At 36.6% G+C, this 20,734-nt stretch overlaps 1 protein-coding gene across 2 annotated transcripts; it reads left to right on the top strand.

The window, feature by feature from the left end:
• Positions 1 to 12,881: 12,881 nt before the first annotated feature.
• On the top strand, positions 12,882 to 19,971 carry LOC147857476 (putative glutamate carboxypeptidase LAMP1). 2 transcript variants are annotated; one of them, XM_087328322.1, is made up of 14 exons: positions 12,882 to 13,121; positions 14,189 to 15,645; positions 15,742 to 15,809; positions 15,961 to 16,042; positions 16,145 to 16,237; positions 16,555 to 16,707; positions 16,825 to 16,896; positions 17,138 to 17,225; positions 17,311 to 17,394; positions 17,915 to 18,003; positions 18,097 to 18,225; positions 18,346 to 18,489; positions 19,042 to 19,623; positions 19,721 to 19,971. In XM_087328322.1, exons 2-13 carry the CDS (start codon positions 14,518 to 14,520, stop codon positions 19,222 to 19,224), a joined length of 2,313 nt encoding a protein of 770 aa, XP_087184448.1. In that variant the 5' UTR covers positions 12,882 to 13,121; positions 14,189 to 14,517; the 3' UTR covers positions 19,225 to 19,623; positions 19,721 to 19,971. The 2 variants fall into 2 exon arrangements, with proteins under 2 accessions (XP_087184448.1, XP_087184450.1); XM_087328324.1 differs by lacking the exon at positions 12,882 to 13,121 and adding an exon at positions 13,495 to 13,626.
• Positions 19,972 to 20,734: the final 763 nt, after the last annotated feature.

The following is a 20,734-nucleotide window of genomic DNA, read 5'->3' as shown; positions in this document are numbered from 1 at the left end:
CATATTTATTTTTGAGATGTTGCATATAGTAAGGTGTTGGTGAAAGCCAAAAAGAAGAATGTGGATTTTGTTATCTTAATCATCTAGATATGATGATCTTGTGGAGAAGGGTAATGTTTGATCTCATCATTATGTGCAAACCCTTGTCACTTCAAGGACAAGTCGCTAACTTAATCTTGCTCATTATGGTCAAAGTTGTTTCATAACCATATAAACTTATATTCCCCATGGTCGAAGCCTCGACTAATTGAAGGTTACATCCATCACATGTGTACATTTGAGCAACTTTTTCTTATTTCATGTATTTTAGAATGATGCATATTTTTTTTTCATATCTTTTTGGTGTTATTGCACAAGGCAAAACATAAAATGGTTCATAAAAATACTTTTGCAACATAAGAAATGCTTGTCTTGAAGGGTCCATGGGGGTGTCCATCTTGTAGCCAAATGGAATAACAAAAGAAGAGCAAAGGAAAGTGAGACAAATTGTTGCACTATGGTAATTCTATTAATCTAATGAACCATTAGCCTTTGTATATAACCTTGACTACATGTCGTTCCATCAACTATGTTGAGAAACAACGGATGTCAAGAATGGTACATCTCTTAGAATCCTCTAGAGGGATATCTAAACTCTTGAGACACAATGACTTGGTGTTACAAAATGTCCTATCAACTCTCTACACGTTAATAAATATGTAACCTTACACAATTGGATGTGTTACAATTGCAAGCAATAATGAATATGGTCATCTGATTAATTTCCGAAATGGAATTTGCATCACATAAAGTCTTCCCCAATGTACATATCAAGCTTGGTATATGTTCACAAAGACCGATATGAGCCATTAACTCCATCATAAATGACCAAATCATATTATCATCGTCTTTTAGAATATGTCATTGTTCCATCAAGAGGAGGTATACTACAAAATATTCTAAACATACAAGTGGGTAGGGACCATACTAAAGAGAACACATGTTGTCCTTTACGGAAATATTGTAGGCAAATACTTTCGTAAATTAGTAGCAATGACCTTGGCAAATAACTTGCATGCTCCTACATAAGGCAATGTATCCATCGAGTAAAAATGATGGTGATGGGCATGCCACCTAGGTAATATAATTGCATGTGGTCTGAATTCCAATCTTAGTGTAACAAAATTGTGAGTAGTCCCTTCCATTATTGTACATACTTTTTTTTAATGAAAAAATATCTTCCATTGGTATTAAAGTAAAGTGACCAAAGGCAATGTACAAAATAGTCCAATATTATAATCAATGTTGTAAAGCTATGTCGAACGACCCTAGCCAATCTTGATATGTAAAGATAAGGAAGAAAAAAACCCCTCAAAGTAGTGGAGTAAAGAAAATACAATGAAGCCATATCATTCTCCAGATCATCAACCATGAGTACTCCTATGACTTGTTTGTGAATAGAAACACCATCTTCCAACTGAAGCTCTTCTTGATAAGCATTTTATGGATTCAGGTTTGAGTGTAGTTTTAACATTGTAACAAAAAGAAACATTGTGACAATTTGCATAATCAATGATAATCTACATAAATACAGATGGTTGAACAACAATTTGATTCTCACTATGTAAGAATTGATCTCAACAAATAATTTTATCAAAAACCTCCCAATTGATAGTAACATTGGATGATGCCAAGGGAGGACCTGGTGAAAGGCTTATAAGTTAGGCCATGAACTCTCCTTACTTCAATTTTCCTCTGCGCTTTAGCTTCTCCTTCAGTTTCTACACCATCCAACTTTAGAAATCCCTCTGCGAAATCTTTGCCATTATTGTACATAGATTTTGGGAACTCATTTGTAAAGTCCATCCTACCAAGGGTTCTTATCATTTGACAAATGCAACAATACGTTTTCTACTTATCTTCTATTAAAAATGCCTTGAAGATTAAATACTTTTTCTGGAGAGATATTACCTTTCACTCGTACCAAAAACTTATCACGTGCATATCTAACATTATTGAGCTAGGGTCTCACTAGTTGAAGTGGTGCACAATATTTGGTTGAACATGATCCTTACTTTAAAAGGACAATGGGACGGTTTTATCAAGGGTTCATATGATACACATATTCAACATATCCAATTTATTACTCTTTGGAAAGATATACTCCACTTCCATCTTTAAAAGATACTAGCCCTTTCTGGCACGTAAAACCATGTTGTGCTACGTGTGATATGCGACAACCATGTTGTTCGTCTGACTCACCATGTATGCAAATTACATAAGACATAGTTAGAATGATGAAAATAAAACTTGTCGAAGAACTTATTATAATGGGTTACACCTAGTGTTTGATATTTGAGGTTATAAGTTCCAATCTCACTATTGGCACTTGCCATAATATTCAAATTTGTTTTTAATATCGTAAAGCAATTTCTTCACAACACTCACCCCCTCTGAACTTGTACACTTGTTGTGCAAGTCCACTCATCGTGGTCTTCATCACTCTAGCATTGGATGGTCACGAAGGTGCTCTTTATTTCAAAATGGTTCAGTCAAACAATAAGGAACTAAACTGACCTTCCAACTTGGCTTCTTATCCATGCAAAACATAAATCCATTGTCTATACCAATCGGTTGCCTATCACCTTTGTCTCCATTCTTATTGTAGTGGTATTGGGCTAATCTGGAATGAGTGCACATAAAGATTGCTCTTGAACAAATAAATTAGGATCTACAGAAACATCCCCTATAGTTACTTTAATGTTGGACATGCTTCGTAGAGATCTTCAATTGTAGTTTGAACTTTCCACCCATGGTTTCTCTCTATAAGCTAGTTCTCACAATTATAGAAGTCTGGCGACATTATATTATTTTTGGAACCATGATTGATCAATGCTATACATGATTCCATTTCTTCCCCAATCTTCACCAGGTCCTCTATCATCACAGAAGCCCAATGAGCAGGTCTCAGGAGTATAATGGCTTTTGTTTTCTTCATTGATATATTTATTTTGCACCTCTTCTCTAGCTAATAGTCACCTTCCATATCCACATCTTATATTTTGACTCCTACTTCATCTATCACTTGGTTTCTTGCCTTGGAGAATGACCAGTTTCATCCATTCTTTTTCTCTTCTCTTTACTTGACTCTCGTGGGCATTCATCCTATTCCCTTAATGTGTCATTCCCCCTAGTAGTACTACCTTGAATCTTACTACCGGCCTTCCTTAAGTTCTCTAGTCGAACCTTTCTTTTATTTGCTATATTTATCACCTTATACTAGAATCTAGTACCAATATAAGGATCACCTACCTTTAATCCAAACGTTGCCGAATAGTAAGTTGCTTCCATCCTCTTGGCTTCAACGTCCTTCATTAACTTATTCCCATCCAAAGTTGAATCAAAGAGGTTGTCAAGTTTCCGATAGATGAATATTCCCATCTTTATAGAAAATTAGATTTTCATTAAGAGCTTCTTGATGACTCATGTAGTCTCTCTCTTTGATTTGATGTTCAGTACCATCGCACCATATGCATTGGTGGGTGAAGTTTTCTTGTTGTGCGTCCTTTGACTTTTGTTGACTCGATCTTTCTACTTTCTCTAGCTTTGCGAGCCCCAACTATAGATCCTTCGTGCCTTTGATTAGTTCATCAAGTAGTGATTCTAATTATTTCCCTTTTTATACTCTCTCTCAAATAATTGATTCTTGTGTCGGACAATCTCTAGCAATAATCTTCTTCAAGGTTTCCACATTGTCCTCCATTTGCTATGCCCTCCTTCGGGGTATACGACAAGCCTCTAAAACCTAGTCCCAATTGAACACAAGTCTAGTTGTGCTTGTTTCATCCTCTAGAAGGATCTCTAGATCTTTTCTAATTTAATGATTTGTCTATTGTTTGGAAGAACAAATCTTCTTTCTTTGATTGAAGAAGTTCTCGATTCCTTGCTTAGAGCTCATTGTACTTCTTTTCAAATTCTCTCAATAATTTTGATACTGAAAGACCCTTCCCTCCTTTCTAGGTCCACTCCACAAAAGGTTTCTTCATGACACTCTAGTGTGGTCATCAAGCATATACTCGTTTAACAATGCTTGATGAAATCCACTCTAAATATCGCAGAATCTTCCTTGAAATTCTACTACCTTTACTCAAACTTCTAGAGTCACCACTTTGTTGAATTGAGATACCATGTGTAGCCTAATTGCACCTCTATTGGTCATTCCATACTCATAAACCTCCAAAAATCTCGTGATGTCTTCATCATTAAATTGACCAATCTTTTGCAGAACCAACTTTACAACAAGTGTCGACTAGGACTTTGCTCTTGTATCATTTGGCTCATCATAGTCATCATGAGACAGTTCTTCTATCGAACAATCCCCATCGTCGATGCTTCATGTTAGGTTCACCAAATTTAGTTGTGAAATTCGTGATCAATGCATCAAATCGTTAGGGTTATGAACGAGAAGAGTTCATAAGGAAAAGGGAGAGTGATGAGCACAAACACGAGAGATGGAGAGTGTGTATAATCTAAGAAGCAAAGAGTATATAATGAAAATATGTTTTATGAAATTGGGAATATAAAATTTTAGTTACTATTCAACTATAAGGGTGACATCTTCTCACTGCTAAACTCTAGATTGAACCCTCGACTTCGATTTTGAGAGATAAGAGACATTCCGAATGAGCTAACTTAATCTCTTAGTTATTAATAAATCTATTTTTTCTTGATGCCTACATGCTTCACTTCTCCTTAAATTTGTTAGCGCATCCAAATTTCAACATCTTTGAGTCCATGTCCACAATATGTTTTGGTACATTTCAAAACCCATAAACGATCCATCACCTTTTTTATCGTCGAGACTCAATGTATGTTCTTAAATATGGTATCCGTAGAGATAGATAATTAGGTTAGGGTTTGACAATTTATTTAAAAAAACTATGACTATGTGTTTGTGGTTTAAGAAAGACAATATGTTCAACGGGAGGTGTTGCATATACAATGTGTGTGTGCACGTGTGTGTGTGTGTGAGAGAGAGAGATAGATAGATAGATAGATTATATTATCGTCTTCGGAGGTGACCTATGAGACCAAAAATATTACATTTCACGTGATACGTGTGAAAGTGAGTAGTGACTCTCGATGTTCAAGAACTTTACCAATGAATGTTGCAATCAAGAGTGCACATTGTGGTTGTGAGAGGAATTCATGCAAAGATTGGGCTCGATCGAAGAGATGTGGAAAGCATGGTCGAATATGATCAAAGGCAGAGCATTGTATCAAAGTGTGATACTCAGACTCGCGAACTTGTTTAGGGCAAAGTGTGCATAGCCGACCACTCTCATCAATTGTACCCCAACACCCTGTTTCACATCGCAATGCATGTGAGCTAAGTCTCATGGAAGCAATGGTTCAAATGGCAGATAACGGTATGGGCTCTAACATGTATGGATGTGTACGATTTCCCCGTTCCTTGTAGTTAGGTGCAACATGTGTAGTATAATGTGTGAAGCGTGAGCCTCCACATTTGTCCCATGTCATGATACATTGGCATTGCAAAAATGCCTCATTTACAGAGGAATCTAATGATGCATCATGAAGCAAGTGTCTCGCATCCCATCTACCAAACCATTTTTCTATATCTTGCATCCAACCGGAACACAAAATTTTGCTTTTATGCGTCTTTTGGATCTTTTTGCTTGCTTCCCACGCAATTCTAGGAAGTCGATGTGAGGGGCTTTTTTGAACCTTAAGCATGTATTCAACAACCCTTTCCATGGCCATGATCTCAATGGGAAGCGATCCTGTCTCAAGGAGGAGGAGGGTGTAGGGCGTTTGTTTCTTAACTTGTAGAAACTTGGTAAGAAAATGCTTTTGAACATTTTCAAACTCTTTCCACATAGATTTACAGATACTACCGCCCCATACTTCCACCCCATAGAGAAGAACCGGTGTCACCAAAGTGTCGAAAAGATATTTCTTGAGGACCCAACACTTAATATCTCCAAGATTGCATGTGTTCTCAAATGCATAATATGCTCGCTTGCCCGCCTCTAAGCGGCGTGTAGCACATTCATTCCATCTATGATTTGAAGGAACTTCAAGGCCAAGATATTTGAAGCTTTCCACACATTCAAGTGGCTCATTGTTGTACATAATGCATGGTTTATCTCTTTTTTGGCTCTTCACAAGCATAATCTTTGTTTTAGAGCTATTGACACTTAATTTAGTATGCATGCAAATTTTTTCCAATGCCTTCATAAGCTTTTGTGCATCTCCTAAAGTATTTGCAAAAAGCACTACATCATCTGCATATAGCAAAAGCATAATTACAACATTCCCAATGGCAACTTCTTCAACACATTCTTCCTTTGCAAACTTGGTAACCATTTCTTCCAATTCATCAATGCATAGACCAAATAGTGTTGGTGAGAGTGGGCATCCTTGCTTAACACCAATAGTGCTTTTGAAAAAATCTGAAAGTTTATCTCTCATGCGCACACAACATATAACCTTCTCATAAATTCGGGAAATTGCAAGCATATATTCACTTGGCACCTCAAGTTCTTCCATTCGCCTCCAAAGATGCTCACGAGGTACCATATCAAAAGCTTTCTTGAAGTCTACAAAGCAACAATATAAACCTTTACCTCTAAGGCGACTTTTCTCCATTAATACTCGAAGGGTGATAAGGTGATCAATGGTGCTATGGTGTTTCCGAAAGCCAGCTTGTCCATAAGCTCTCTTACCACTTTTTTCAGCCCATACACTTATCTTTGATTCCATTATACATCCAAATAGTTTTGCCATTAATGAGCCAACCATGATGGTTCGATAGTTGTTTACATTATTTATATCTCCACCTTTATGTAAAGGTTTGATCCAATTTGTAGTCCAATCGTACGGCATACCATGTTGCAATGCATCATTAAACATATCGCTTATCCATATATGTGCTTCCTTTCCCGTCCATTTGAGCATTTCGGCCTTTATACATTGAAGATCGCTTGCCTTACGAGAGGCCAATTTCTTAAGTCCTATGCATATATCTTCAATTGTAAAGAAGGGAGGCATATGTGAAAGAGAACCATAACACATCATCTTTCCGGCAAGAGATAACTCATATAAATTCTTACAATGCATAGACAAGTCGTGAAGAGTTAAGTCACCATAACTCTCAACACGTTTTCCCTTTAGATTTCCCCAAATTTTAGCACATGCATGTGCTTTCTCTTGCGTTTGGATAAATTGTTGAGTAACTTCCCATATTCTTCTCTTTCTTTGAATAAGCCTTTTATACTCATGCAAATGCTTTTGGTAATTCTCTTTATCCTTAACTACATCCAAAACCATAAGGCACTTTCGAGCTTCACGACATTCTTTATCAAACCATTTTTTCCTAAGTTTCTTGGTGCACTTCCAAGATGTGCGGTTGGTCGAAAAACATTTGTTTGTACATGAGAGAATGACTTTCTTGAAAGCTTCCCATTTGCATTCTAGTGTGGCACCATGTTGTATCTTTGTCATTTGTAACATATCCTCAACTATCTTGGAATACATGGGTGCTCGCTTAAGGTTCATGCTCAAGTGCGGTTGTTTATTATCTTCAATAGCCTTCTCACAACCAAACCTATGCATACATTTGAGATCAATACATAAAGGCCTATGATCGGATTCCGGTGTCCATTCACCAAGTGAGAATTTATGTATATGATCCAAAATACCTTCAGAAAGTAGCACATAGTCAATCACACTATTTCCGTTGTGTTTTCTACATGTAAAACCATTAGTGTTGGGCCATAAGGAAATACCATTTGCAATAAGCAATCCGGTACTATTGCACATTTGTAGAAGTAACTTCCCAAATTGGTTCGAATCTTTTTCATCGCTAGAAGAGCGGTTATACATTTGCATATCCTCTTCCATCCTTGAGATATGTGGCATGAAAGATTCTTGTGAATCAAGTTGGAAACTTCTTGTACGAGCATTCATGTCACCAAAGACAATAACTTCCCCGTTGGATTTGAAATAACCAATATCATCTTCTAGATTGGCAAACGGTTGATCTTTATCCAAACAAGCATAAAAGTTAGAATCTTGATGAGGAATGTAACATCCAACTACAAAAGTGGGCAAATCATTAGGTGTTTCTATTTTGAGCCATATGTAGCATTTTTTTTCATCATTTTTTATGATTGACACATATTTCTCTATTTCCTTCTTAATCAAACATGCCACCCCTCCTTGTCCTCTTCTTTGTCTTGGATTTTTTTTCCATATCAAAGAGTGTACATTATAGTTTCCTAAACCTTGAATCCTTTGAGTATCATGCTCCCATGTTTCAACAAGAAGTGTGATATCCGAGTCATCGGTGAACTCCTCTATGCCAAATCCCGCATTCCATGGGTATCCATTGCAATTCCAAAAGCATAGTCGTAAAAGGCGTGGGTTAGTCTCATAGATCACGTGTCCCTATTTGCCTACATTTCCTTCTTTAGAGAGAGAGAGAGAGAGAGAGAGATCGTCTTAATCCATGATTTTGTGGGAGACTTGTGTTTTTTACCACACAATGTCATGAAATTAACGAATGTGGATTCGAGTAATGATGCATTGTTGATAAGTGGATTGTGCAACTAGGTGTGAGCCTTGAGGCATAGTTACACGATAAAAGATATATGACACACCTACAAGATAAATGTTTGCGTGAGACTAACAACCGAGAGACATAGATAAATATATATATTCGTTAAAGTTTCGACAAGTATGCAACAAGAAAACATTCAGAAATGACATTCCAACAAATGTGAGAAACATACACTTCGGCTAAAGAGAAATTCTTCAAAAGTTATAACACACTTACAAGATATGTCACCAGAACGTGAGACAGAGAGTCAAGAAAGAGCTATATATTCCGTGAAAGTTATAACACACTGTACAAGCCGAGAATCTCTAGAAAATGCGCGTGTGATTTCACTAAACATTTAGAGTGCATCAGCTATATGTCAAACTAGCATGTTTGCTATTAGTTCCAATTATTATGATTATTCGTAGTGAATGAAAAATGTCAATGATACTGAAACTTCAAACAGTCAAGCGCACTTATTATTAATGTACATAACTTTAGCAAAAGAGCACAACATATGGACCTAATAAAAAAGTATGAAGATATCAATGCCCCTTGTATTTTAAAGGAAGGGGTAGTAGCATTACTCCACTACCATTGTTTTTTATTATTATAAATATGTAAAGAAGAGGCAATCGCTTCAATTTTATGAAACCAAATACATTAATCCATCCACTTAAGTCTCGATAATGTCTGCTCATATAAATTAATCACATATGAGTTAGGGATTTGTTAAGTAGCGAGGACAAAATATTATTTTTATACTACACATGGATGGCGCATCGGTAAGGACTAGAATAATTCCATGTTGCATCAATGTCTAATCTTAGCTTAATTATATATGAATCAATCTTGTCATGCATACACACACACACACACACACACACACACACACACACACACACTTTTTACCTAAGTTTGAAAGAGGAAAATACAAGGGGTGCTATTAATATTACCTAGAAGTAACATTTTGACATTGTATGAATATTTATCATTCACTATAGTGTTGGGCACAAGATTTTTTCATGGTAACATATGATTATTCATATAAAGGTTAATTCTAGTTCATTAGCATTGAGACTATTCGCACAACATGAAGCAGTGTAAAAAAGCTAAGTAATATTTTCTAACATTAGCTACACGCTCATTGAACAAATATTGAGCTATAATGTCAAGCCATTCTTTAATTCCTTGTAACGTCGTTATATCCAAGATACAAGATTATGTTGTCCCACCTAGAATATTTCTTCATCATACAATTACAATTGTTCGTCTAAAGAGAGGCCTTTAAGTACTGATTCGACCCATTGCTTCATATGTAAGCCATATAGTTCTTCATACACGTTCTTTATTCTTTGGACATGCATTTCAAGCTTTCTCCTAAACAATACAATTATGGTAATCATGCTCTCCGTTCTCTCCTTGAAATTGAATATTGTCACAATTCAATAAATTATGAACAAGAAATGATGTCTTCCACCAAGATCATGCAAGAAAGCATTATCATCTTCTTGCCATAATCTCCAAAGCTAAGCGACACTTTCCTTTTGGCTTTAATGCCACAATCTTCATGATCCGTCTTGAAGTTAGAAGTTTAATATAGTTAACCACAATGGCGCTTACATTGATTGATCAAGCATTATCATGCCATGTGATAAGGTTAAGTTTGATTGTAGAGGAACTACACAAAAAAAAGTTCAAATTCACACAATTCCATCTATTTGATTATAATCAAATCTTGAGTTTCGAAAAGAAACAAAACAAGGCGAAGACTTTGTTTTCTTTCTTTGCCTTGACAACGAATCAATAAAAGAGAAAATTCCTTACATTGAAGAGGTAGAGCTAGAATGAAGAAATCAAGTAATTACAGAAGTTTCGAAATAGCATAATTTGTGCTTTAGGGAGGAGATTCAGTAAATCTTGAATTTCTAAGTCATGTCGTCTCTCACCCCTTAAAAATTATGCAAAGTTAGGGACATTCAATATTCTCAATTTAGTTAAAAGATTTTCTTTGTGCAAAAGCATTTTGAGGGTCATTTAATGCTTGGAAACACATCTCCGTATCAAAGGCAATCGAACATTGTTTTGAAATCATTTTCAAGGTTAGAAAAAATATAGAGATTTGAGATTTCCTACCTATGAATTCGGGATTAATAGAGGCGTATATTGGTATCATCACATGTGCATGAAAACAAGAAGAAAGGAGGGAATATGAGTATCCAATTCTTCGCATTGGAAAGTTATGAGAAAACTCTATGCCTTATTTTCAACCATGTCGAGAACACATAATTAAGAACATCTATGATCATTTTATCAACAACGTATTTACCAATAACGTAATTGTTTGTGTATCCAATCTCTCTCTCTCTCTCTCTCTCTTTTGGTAAAAGCACACAATTATATTAATTGTATGTAAAATCGAGTGTTACAACACTTCTTAGTCTCCTCTACCTATCTATCCTATCTTGGTGTATCCAATCTCTCTCTCTCTCTCTCTCTCTCTCTCTCTCTCTCTCTCTCTCTCACACACACACACACACACACACACACACACCCCATACGACCAAATTAGATAATTATTGAGCCTATACTAAGTTCATAATTGAACATAAGTGCAACAAATCTCTCTGCACTATTGACCTTTAACAACATACATAAATTTCCATTGTTTGGATACATACACAAGGTATTGAAAGACTCAATTGATGCCTCTAGAATATACAAAAAAGGTATCGAATTTTATTATACGAGAGTGTATTTACGATGTATAGAATAATAAGATAATCATTAACGATTCTTTGATCAAAGGGTGGACTATAGTCCCATCAAGTGGTGGTGCTATCTTTCTTAATGAAAAATAGGGATGTCGAAATCCACTTTCTTTGTCGTGTCTGAATATCTACGTAATGATTTCAATCATTTAGTTATTTGTACTTGTATGTTATTTGTACTTCTAACTTGCCCTTCGTCTCTTCTTCTCATTTCTCCGGTGTGATGACTCCCACCATTTTTGAAACATTTCCCACTCTTTCTTTCACCTCTTAATAATCATATTGAGCAAGCATATGGAGCCTAGTTTGACCTCGTTTTATCCGGATGTAACCTTACAAGCACGAGTTTGATTTTATAGACCGATATTCCTGTAACATTTTAAAAGGGAGAATCTAAATTGCAATGTCTATCTTTCAAAAAACTCCCTCCCACTAATAAAAGCAAGCATAAGTCGCAATTCACGTGCCAAAAGATATACAAAGGATTAAGAAGGTACTTTTATGATTTATTGTGGAACTATAGTAAGAAAGCCCATGAACCCATTTATTTGATAATGAGGTAAAGATAGCATTAGCCGGCAACTATATTTAGTATGATGTTGTAAAGCCATAGAATAATATGTATATTTGGGATAAAAAGAGCATGGGACGATAGCCACTTTTAAAGTGAAGAAAACATAAATATTTGCACATGTTTAGTTTTGTCACAATATCATCACTTACTTAGATTATATAATTACAAAACTATGGACACGCACGCTATGTATGATGTATACCTGTTACGCATAAGACATTGTGTAGCGATAAAATTGTTGCAACACTATAATCTATGACATCTATTAAATTTCGAATAAACAAATGTTGTGTTAATAACAAAAGCTCATGTGAGAGCCAACACTTCCAAAGTGAGTGTAATAAGCAAAATTGTTAGGGTTGTGATATTGTGGCCTACATCAATCAGTTCGCCATTGTGTTTTGAGCGAGAGGATGCTCTTGACCTGCACGAGGTACATTGTCTCCAAAGCTTCCAGAAAAGTCAGAAATCATATGACTATTGTGCATGAAACCCGAGACCTAATGTCTATTCTATGATTGGTTATCCTCCCCCCCCCCCCCCCCCCCCCTTCCCTTATGTTAAGTCACATGGGCATTGATGTGTTGGCAAGTAGGTCATATTGAGACTCTTAGAAGGTTATGTGTCGAAGTGGAATGTGCTTCCGATGGCATTTGTTGAGATATGTTGACAATTGGCCATTGGAATTATATAGACTATAGTGACAAACAAGAGGAAGTAGGTTATGGAGACAAACCGTGTCACTTTCAGAGCAAGATGAGTGTGGATCGATCGAGCGGATTTGCGTATGGCTTCCCGACAGATATCTATCCGAGGGTGGGGGGTCCAGAAAGAAACATTGAGAAAGCTACAAACAAAGCAAATATTCTATGAAGGAAAAGACATGTCATTCCATTCCATTCCATTCCCATGCTCATGGCATCTATCTACATACATGGAAAGCAATATGTACATGGATTGATGCGAGACACAGTGGAGTGGAGCACTCCAAGAGTTAAAATATATCCATAATCAAGCTAACCTTCTCCACTACCATACAAAGTTTCAAACCACATCATCCCTGTGGCTAGCTCTGTAACCATGGTTAGGTTAAGCCTCCCAAAATGTAGCAGAGAAGTGCCAATGTGTGAGCAGCACAAATCAACCCATCACCCGAATTTGATTGAAAATTAAGGTAATCTAACATGAGCCCATCACTTGAATTCAATCTCGAAATTTTGTGGGTTTATCTCTGTTACTGCATTTGATGAAGCAATCCCTTGTGCTGGAAAAAGGCAACCATAATTCTTCTGCAATACAGAGAAAATGTGGGTAATATACGGTATTGGCATATAGATTCAGATATATATATATATATATATGCACATACCCTATGTAAAGGGCATTGTGTAATATAATTGGTTGTGGGTCCTCTTATTCACACTCTTGTTCGTAATAGAATTGGTCCTTTATCTGCACATTTTGCACGTGTGTTTTGAGATTCTATGTATCTGACCTGTGTTTCATGCACATTATATGCGCACATGCTCTGTGTATCATCTGCACGCCCATGTGTCATGCGCATGCCCTATATACTATGTAGTAGAATTAGTTGTGGTTGTGGGTAATCTTCTTACACACTTTTCTGAGAATTGGTTGTGAAATTTTTTCTAATACATGCACATGCCCAATGTATCATGGTTAGTATATATTGATCGTCCCAATGCATTATAGTCAGTATGGATGCACATGACCTATATATTTAAGGATATTATGTATTCACATGCCCTGTGTATGTATGATAAGTATTCTGTATGCATATGATCTATGTATTTATGAATGTGATGTGTATTATGTATGCACATGATCTGTATGTTATGGGCATTATGTCTGCACAAGCCATGTTTTTGCTCTTATGTACTACTACGTATGGGTACCATGCAATAAAATTGGTTGTGCTTGATCCGATTACGTGCTCTTGTTTACAATAAGATTGTTTGTAAGATCCGTCTAATTGATAATGTAATACATGCACATGTCCTAAGCATCACATATATGTACATGCCTTGTAATACATGCACATGCCCTGTAGTACATGTACATGTCCTATGTATCATGCACAAATATTTATGCACATGCCCTATGTATTTTGTATGTGTATGATGTGACAGAATTGTGGATGATTTTATTACACACTCTTGTTCTATTGCAATAGGATTGCTTGTGAGTTCCTTATGAGAAGCTGGTATTCTGTGTATATAGGGTTTATCCACGCATGTTTTGGAGGTTTCATTGCTCAAAGGGTTCAGAGTATTTCCCTCATATGTCAATGTTGATGAGTCTAAACAGAAAGAAACAGTGAGATTATCATTAAAGGGTACATTCATAGAAAAGTATTGTTTCATGTGAATGGAGTAAGATCCATATTACAAAGAACGCATTGTGAAAGAAGACCAAACCCAAAGAAAGAAAATTGTGAAGATCCATCTAAAGAAAGGGCTTGTAAGAGAAGTAAGTGAAACTCAATACAAAGAAAAGTTATGTACAAGAAGTGAGCCCAAGGTTTTCGTTAAAGGGAAGAGCTAGGCTTCATGGATGCTAACAATTGTGCAAAGCATGAGACAGTTGCCCTTACAACCCCAGATGGCTCTCCAAGATCTCCTTTAGCTCAGCATATATTACACATGGATATTGAAGGTGGTTCTCCTTTGCTTTCTCGCCTCAACCGATGCCACATCGGCCTCCTGAGAGCTTGTTTTAGTAGCACCTTCATCATTGTTGCAGCTTTCTTCATTGGGTTTTGCATCTCCCTTGTCAGCTTCAGATTGACCGGATGGTCTACTAGGCATGAAAGAGACGAACGAAGGTTTGAATACCATCACTATTTTGTAAAGAAAGCGACACACTCACTGGCGGCGGAGCATTTAGAGAAGCTCACTAGATTGCCTCATGTTGCTGGTTCAGATGAGGATATGGCTACAGCAACCTATGTCCGAAAAGTCTTTGAAGAGTACGGCCTGAAAACTCATTACAAAGATTTTAGTGTTCTTCTATCTTATCCAGAAGATAGATCTGTAACATTGATGTTTCAGAATGGATCAGTATTAAATTTATCTCTTAGGGAAATACCCACACTAGGGGAGATGAACAATACACATACAGGTGCAATTCCTCCATTCCATGCTTATGCACCTTCAGGGAATGTGACTGCGGATATTGTTTATGTCAACTACGGACGGTTAGAGGATTACAAGAAACTTTATCAGCTGGGAGTAGATGTAAGAGGAACTATCGTTATAGCACGGTATGGTGAGATTTTTCGAGGGGATGTTGTCTCTAATGCTGAAAGTGTCGGAGCAAGAGGCGTTCTTATTTATTCCGATCCAGAAGAATTCTCTCAAGGTGGAGAAAGCGGTTTCTATCCAGATACGAAGTGGCTTCCACCAAGTGGTGCTCAAAGAGGTACAGTTTCTAAAAGAATAGGAGACCCCACGACTCCTGGATGGCCAAGTACTTTGTCAGGAGAAAGGCTCTCAAAGGCTGATGTTGTTGAATCTCTTCCAAAGATCCCCTCATTACCCATCTCTGCAGAGGATGCTATACTTATTATGAATTCATTAAATGGACCTATAGCTCCGCCAGAGTGGCATGGCTCCCTTCATATACCTCATTATCACATTGGTGGCAAGGGGCTTGTAAAGCTCAAATTCAACTACAAGGTGGCCATTTATTGCATCACATATAGTTTTGATTTATTTTTGGCGAATTCAATACAGCTATTCATATTTCAGCAAAAAGAAAAACTTTTTGTTTAGGAAAGCCTAAAGTTAACAAATATACGCAATGTGTTTGCGGTTATTGAAGGATCCAAAGAACCAGACAGGTATGGTAACTGACATCCACTGATAGAAAAATATTCCTTCGGAAATAAATAAATAGGCTCAAGTTTTCCAGAGACCCTATACACACACTTGGAGAACTGAGCTTTGAAATGTGGATAATGTAAAAAGGAATGCACACTTTTCTATCAATAGGTATGTTTTGCTTGGTAATCATCGTGATGCATGGACATTTGGAGCTGTAGATCCTAATAGTGGTACAGCAGCACTATTAGAGGTGAGTATTTGATTGCCAGTCTTCTTTAGAATGGTGTCCATATATTTGTTTTTTTTATGTTTCATGTAATTTTTAATGCTCATGACGAAATTTTCTTTGCAGATCGCACGCCGATTTGGCAAGCTAATTAGACGCGGATGGCAGCCAAGAAGGACTATAATTCTTTGTAGTTGGGATGCTGAAGAATATGGGATGGTATGCTCTTTTCTGGCATGCACTTTTTAGACTATAAAACCCAATAATGGGAACTGAACTGAGCTGGGAAATATGCTTTTAAACTATATGGTGCACAGTTTGTTACCTTCGAAAACAGGAATTTGTAATGGATGATGACAAATTAGGATTATTCTGGAATATTGAAATCTAGTAGCAACATTGGATAAAATACCTCTTAGGAGAGAAGTAAACCATAGAATTTAAGGAAAATGAAATGACATATATGAGTATTTTGGAATTCTTTAAAATAAAAAGCCTACAAGCCAAAACATTTGAAAATTTTGTGAGATGCGTAGATTGGCTCGACAGAGTGGGTTGAACAGAACATAGATTTGCTCTCTGTGAAAGCAGTTGCTTATCTCAATGTTGATTGTGCTGTTGCGGGGCCTGGGTTTTATGCAGCTTCTACACCACAACTTGATATTCTTTTACAAGAGGTCTCAAGAGAGGTTAGTTAGCATATTTTGGTTGCGTCAAGTAATGAAAGTAACTCTGCAACTTTGCTTTATTTCTCTTGAAACAAAAGAAAACAGCAGAAAGAGTGACATTGGTTCTTTGGTTTCTAGGTCTCAGATCCGGACACTCTTGAGAAATCTGTATATGAGACTTGGTTTGCATCATCCAAAAATGGTCCAATGGTAAGCATTGTTGTCTCAGTAAGCTGGTACAGTTTATGGGAAAGTTAATATGTAAAACATAAAAAATAGTGCAATGAAAGGATAATTGACCATAAATTGCTAATATTCATATAAACTTCAAGTGATTATTTTGCAAGGGTTGTGTCATATACAAGCTATCCGTGCTTTGAGGTTGAGCTGGAGTACATAAATCTCTAAATAAAATGGGTTACACAGTTTTTTCTTTTCTTACAATCTTCAGGTATCTCGGTTGGGTGGTGGTGGTTCTGACTTCACCGCATTCCTTCAACATATCGGGGTCCCTTCTGCAGATATGTACTTTGGCAAAGGTCAAGCTGATTGATTTTGTGCTGTATATATTCCAAGGCTCTTTCAGTACCCTATAATACTAACTTTCAATACCCTATCTGCCAGATTATCCTGTATATCACACTTTATATGATAGTTTTGATTGGATCAAAAAGTTTGGTGATCCAGCATTCAAGCGTATTACCGCAGGTAAGAAGGTTCCATGGATTATACACTCAAAATTATAAACACGGGCATGCTATTTATTATTATGTGTGGAACCAATAGAAGGAAATGGCTCAATGTCCTGTTCAATAGAGCAGAAGTAAAAGGACATGTTGAAACTTTTCAAGAGAGCTTAACATTTCTGAACCTAGTTCGTGGGAAATAATATACCATATTGTCCGTTACGACAAAATATATCTCATGGAAAAGAGAGCAATTCTACTCAATTCAAGCAATCAGATATCATGGGGAGACACACCAAGACTATAGACAGATATAAGATGCAGTCTAGTACTCATTTATGCATCATTATAGTTCCCACCCACCGGCTACTAGAACCTCATAGTCATTGAGGTTTTTACAACTACCTTTCTGGCTGTAGGGTACATGTACCATAGGGTTTATGCACATTATGTGCAACTTATGGATGGATGGATGGATGCATGCATGCTATCTATGAACGTGTATAAACTTATGTGAAAACACTTTTCTTGCTTTGTTGTAGCTTCGACAATATGGGGTCTTGTGGGACTACGTTTAGCTGATGATTTAATTCTTCCATTTCACTATGAAGGATATGCAGATGAGCTTAAGGTCATCTTCAAAATATATACTTTGGTTACTGACGGCCATGGAAGGTTTCTCTTACCATGCATGTAAATAGTCATTGAAAGGTTTTGGTTTTAGGCTTATACACAAGAAGTTGAGCAAAAGCTAGCAAGCTATGGACCCACTGTGAATGTTACAGTAGCACCGCTACTCTCATCTATTGAGCTTTTCAAGGACTCTGTAGCCCAAACAACACGAGAAGTAGAGGTATTCTGCAGAATCACTTAACAAATGCAATTGCAAAAAAAGTTCATACATTGTGTGAGTTAAAAGTTTAGGGATACTTTTCAGAGTATTAGAGTTCAAGTTTTGGTATAAATTTTACAGATGTTTTTGAGGCAAAAGGTGGATGTGGAGAGTTCGATAGAACTAATGATGAGATCGCAGGTCTTGAATGACCGACTTTCTCTTGTGGAAAGAGCTTTCTTGGATACTAATGGGCTGAAAGGAAGAGTGTGGCACAAACATCTGGTTGGGCATCCATCCTCGTTTTCAAAGATCATAGATTTTATTGAAAGAAATATAGAAAAAAATAATTTTTTTTGGGAAGAAAGCATTCAAATTACCGACTTGGCCCTGCCAAACATTTTAGGTATTTGCTTCATAGAATAACCCCCCTCATTGGTTTTCAAAAATTTACCAAAATACCCTTCACAAATAATGCAAATATTGAAAACCAAGGAAAGGAATATTCTGGTAACTTTTCAAAATCAAGGGGTATTTTCATAAAATAGCCAAAAATATTATGCGGTTTTTCTCTCATTTAACCTATTTGTTTGACCAACTAGAGCCAATTTCATTGGCCTCATTATATCTTTTGGATAGATCTTAGGTTTCCGAGACATCTTCTAAACCTTATTTGACTATTTTGGGAAATTATATTTTAGGATTTAGTGAATAAAAGCCTAAATCTGAAAACCTAAACTTGACCATTCCAAAATCTTTGATTTCTAGAAGCCTTTATATTTCTTGAATCTAGCATATGAATAGGATTCTTGGGTTTATCACATTTGGGGTTTACAGGTATTCGGACCGTCTAAGGCAAATGAATACGCAGTTTCTTATTTCCCTGGGGTTTATGATGCTATATCGGACGTCAAAGAGAGCGATGGAGTGAAAGATTGGGCACCAGTGCAACATGAGATTTGGAGAGTGACTCGAGCTGTTGAGAGAGCTAGTCTGGTGATCAAAGGGAAACTTACATGAACCTTTGGTGTTGCCATATAGAAATTCTCGCTTCTACCTTACAAATTAATATATTATGCAATCAATATTCAGTAGTCAACAATAGATAGTGATATCTATTGGAATGGTAAGGAAATTTGTCACTTTAGATGATGAGGGTTAGATTAATTTCACTGTCTAGAACCAAGTTTGCTCTTGTAATGGAAAGAGGGATGTAAAACCTCTTCCCCTATCCTGTTTTTGCCACATCTCGAAATCCCCTATAGTTGTACATCACAAAGGTTTGGAGCCATATATTGTCATACATTTAGACATTCCAGCCTCCCCAAACTCAAATTTATCATTTTATATCTCGGCTTCCTCAAATTTATCATAAAGTTGGTGCTCTTTAGTATGATATTTAAGAATACTGCAAAAAAGGTGGTCACATTGATAGTTTTCTGATTGTCTCAGCTTCCTCAAATTTATCATAAAGTTGGTGCACTTTAGTATGATATTTAAGCATACTGCAAAAAAGGTGGTTACATTGATAGTTTTCCAATTGTCTTGTTGTTTTTGATAATTATATTTCTGTGAAGAATGTTATTGTGTTATTAGCTTCTGAAATAGATGTGCATTGTCATGCACCCATCTATTCCAATCCAAATTCTTTGTGCTGTGATTACTAAGAAATGTTGATACATGATATAAAGCAATAAGATGCATCTGGCATCATCAATGTCTCTAACTAGTTATAAGGTATTGTTTGGATGTTTTGATCCTTATTCATATTTGTATTGGCTCTTTGCATGTTAACTCAATGAAGATACTAATATTTCCTCCTGGAGTGATAATAAAATGGATATAACGGATTGGCCTTATTTTACAAGGCCATGAGCCCCCATCTTGAAGGCACTCCATTGAAATGAAAGGGGCTTGCCTTCCCTGTAAAAGACAACCCCTTGAACCAGCTATTAACAAACCTTCTTTCAAAAACAAACAAGGATTGGTTCAATGGCTGTTCATGTCTTGGATTTGCTGGCATGTTTAAGGGGGTTTTGTTTGGGGTGGCCATCGGACTATATGTGTTCTAGTTCTAGTGCACAGCAAGGAATTTTGCAACCTCCCTCTTCGTGATTCATTTCATGGAAAACATATTGTAATAGGGACACTCCTTTCTTCTTCCATTAAATGTCTCCTCCCCAACATTCTAAGATTTCCAACGCTCAGAAACCAAACATACTTTTCTTAGTTAAATGTAGCAGTTGGTCATGACAATTCAGATCCAGTCTTTCCTTTGTTGTGGTAGAAAAGCAATGTCCTAACGAGAGGTTCTTTTCACTGTTCCATTATCAAATTTTGGAGTTCTTCCCTTCTGATACCAAAGTAAATTCCAATGCAGAGACTGCTAAATCAAACTACAATCACTGGAAGACAAATTTTTACTAGTTTCTTGAGTTATAAATGAAGAATTGTAGGACAAGCATATCATGCAAACATTCAAAAAAAATTACATGTCTACAGAAGGGAAACACAGCAGACTGTGTAAAGA

The sequence above is a fragment of the Azolla caroliniana genome, unplaced genomic scaffold (genome assembly GCF_043228905.1).
Source record: "Azolla caroliniana isolate FFs.n. ecotype wild unplaced genomic scaffold, voAzoCaro1.0.p SCAF_12, whole genome shotgun sequence".
Classification (NCBI taxonomy): Eukaryota; Viridiplantae; Streptophyta; class Polypodiopsida; order Salviniales; family Salviniaceae; genus Azolla; species Azolla caroliniana.
Note: the sequence above shows the minus strand (reverse complement) of the source record. Positions and strands in the feature narration are given on the sequence as shown.

What these genes read in the sequence shown, in the direction of transcription:
- LOC147857476 (XM_087328322.1), top strand. Translation starts at nt 14,518, where the DNA reads ATGGATGCTAACAATTGTGCAAAGCATGAGACAGTTGCCCTTACAACC. An exon ending in GGATCCAAAGAACCAGACAG is followed by an intron (nt 15,810 to 15,960) that starts GTATGGTAACTG and finishes TTCTATCAATAG; the next exon opens with GTATGTTTTGCTTGGTAATC. An exon ending in AAACAACACGAGAAGTAGAG is followed by an intron (nt 18,226 to 18,345) that starts GTATTCTGCAGA and finishes TAAATTTTACAG; the next exon opens with ATGTTTTTGAGGCAAAAGGT.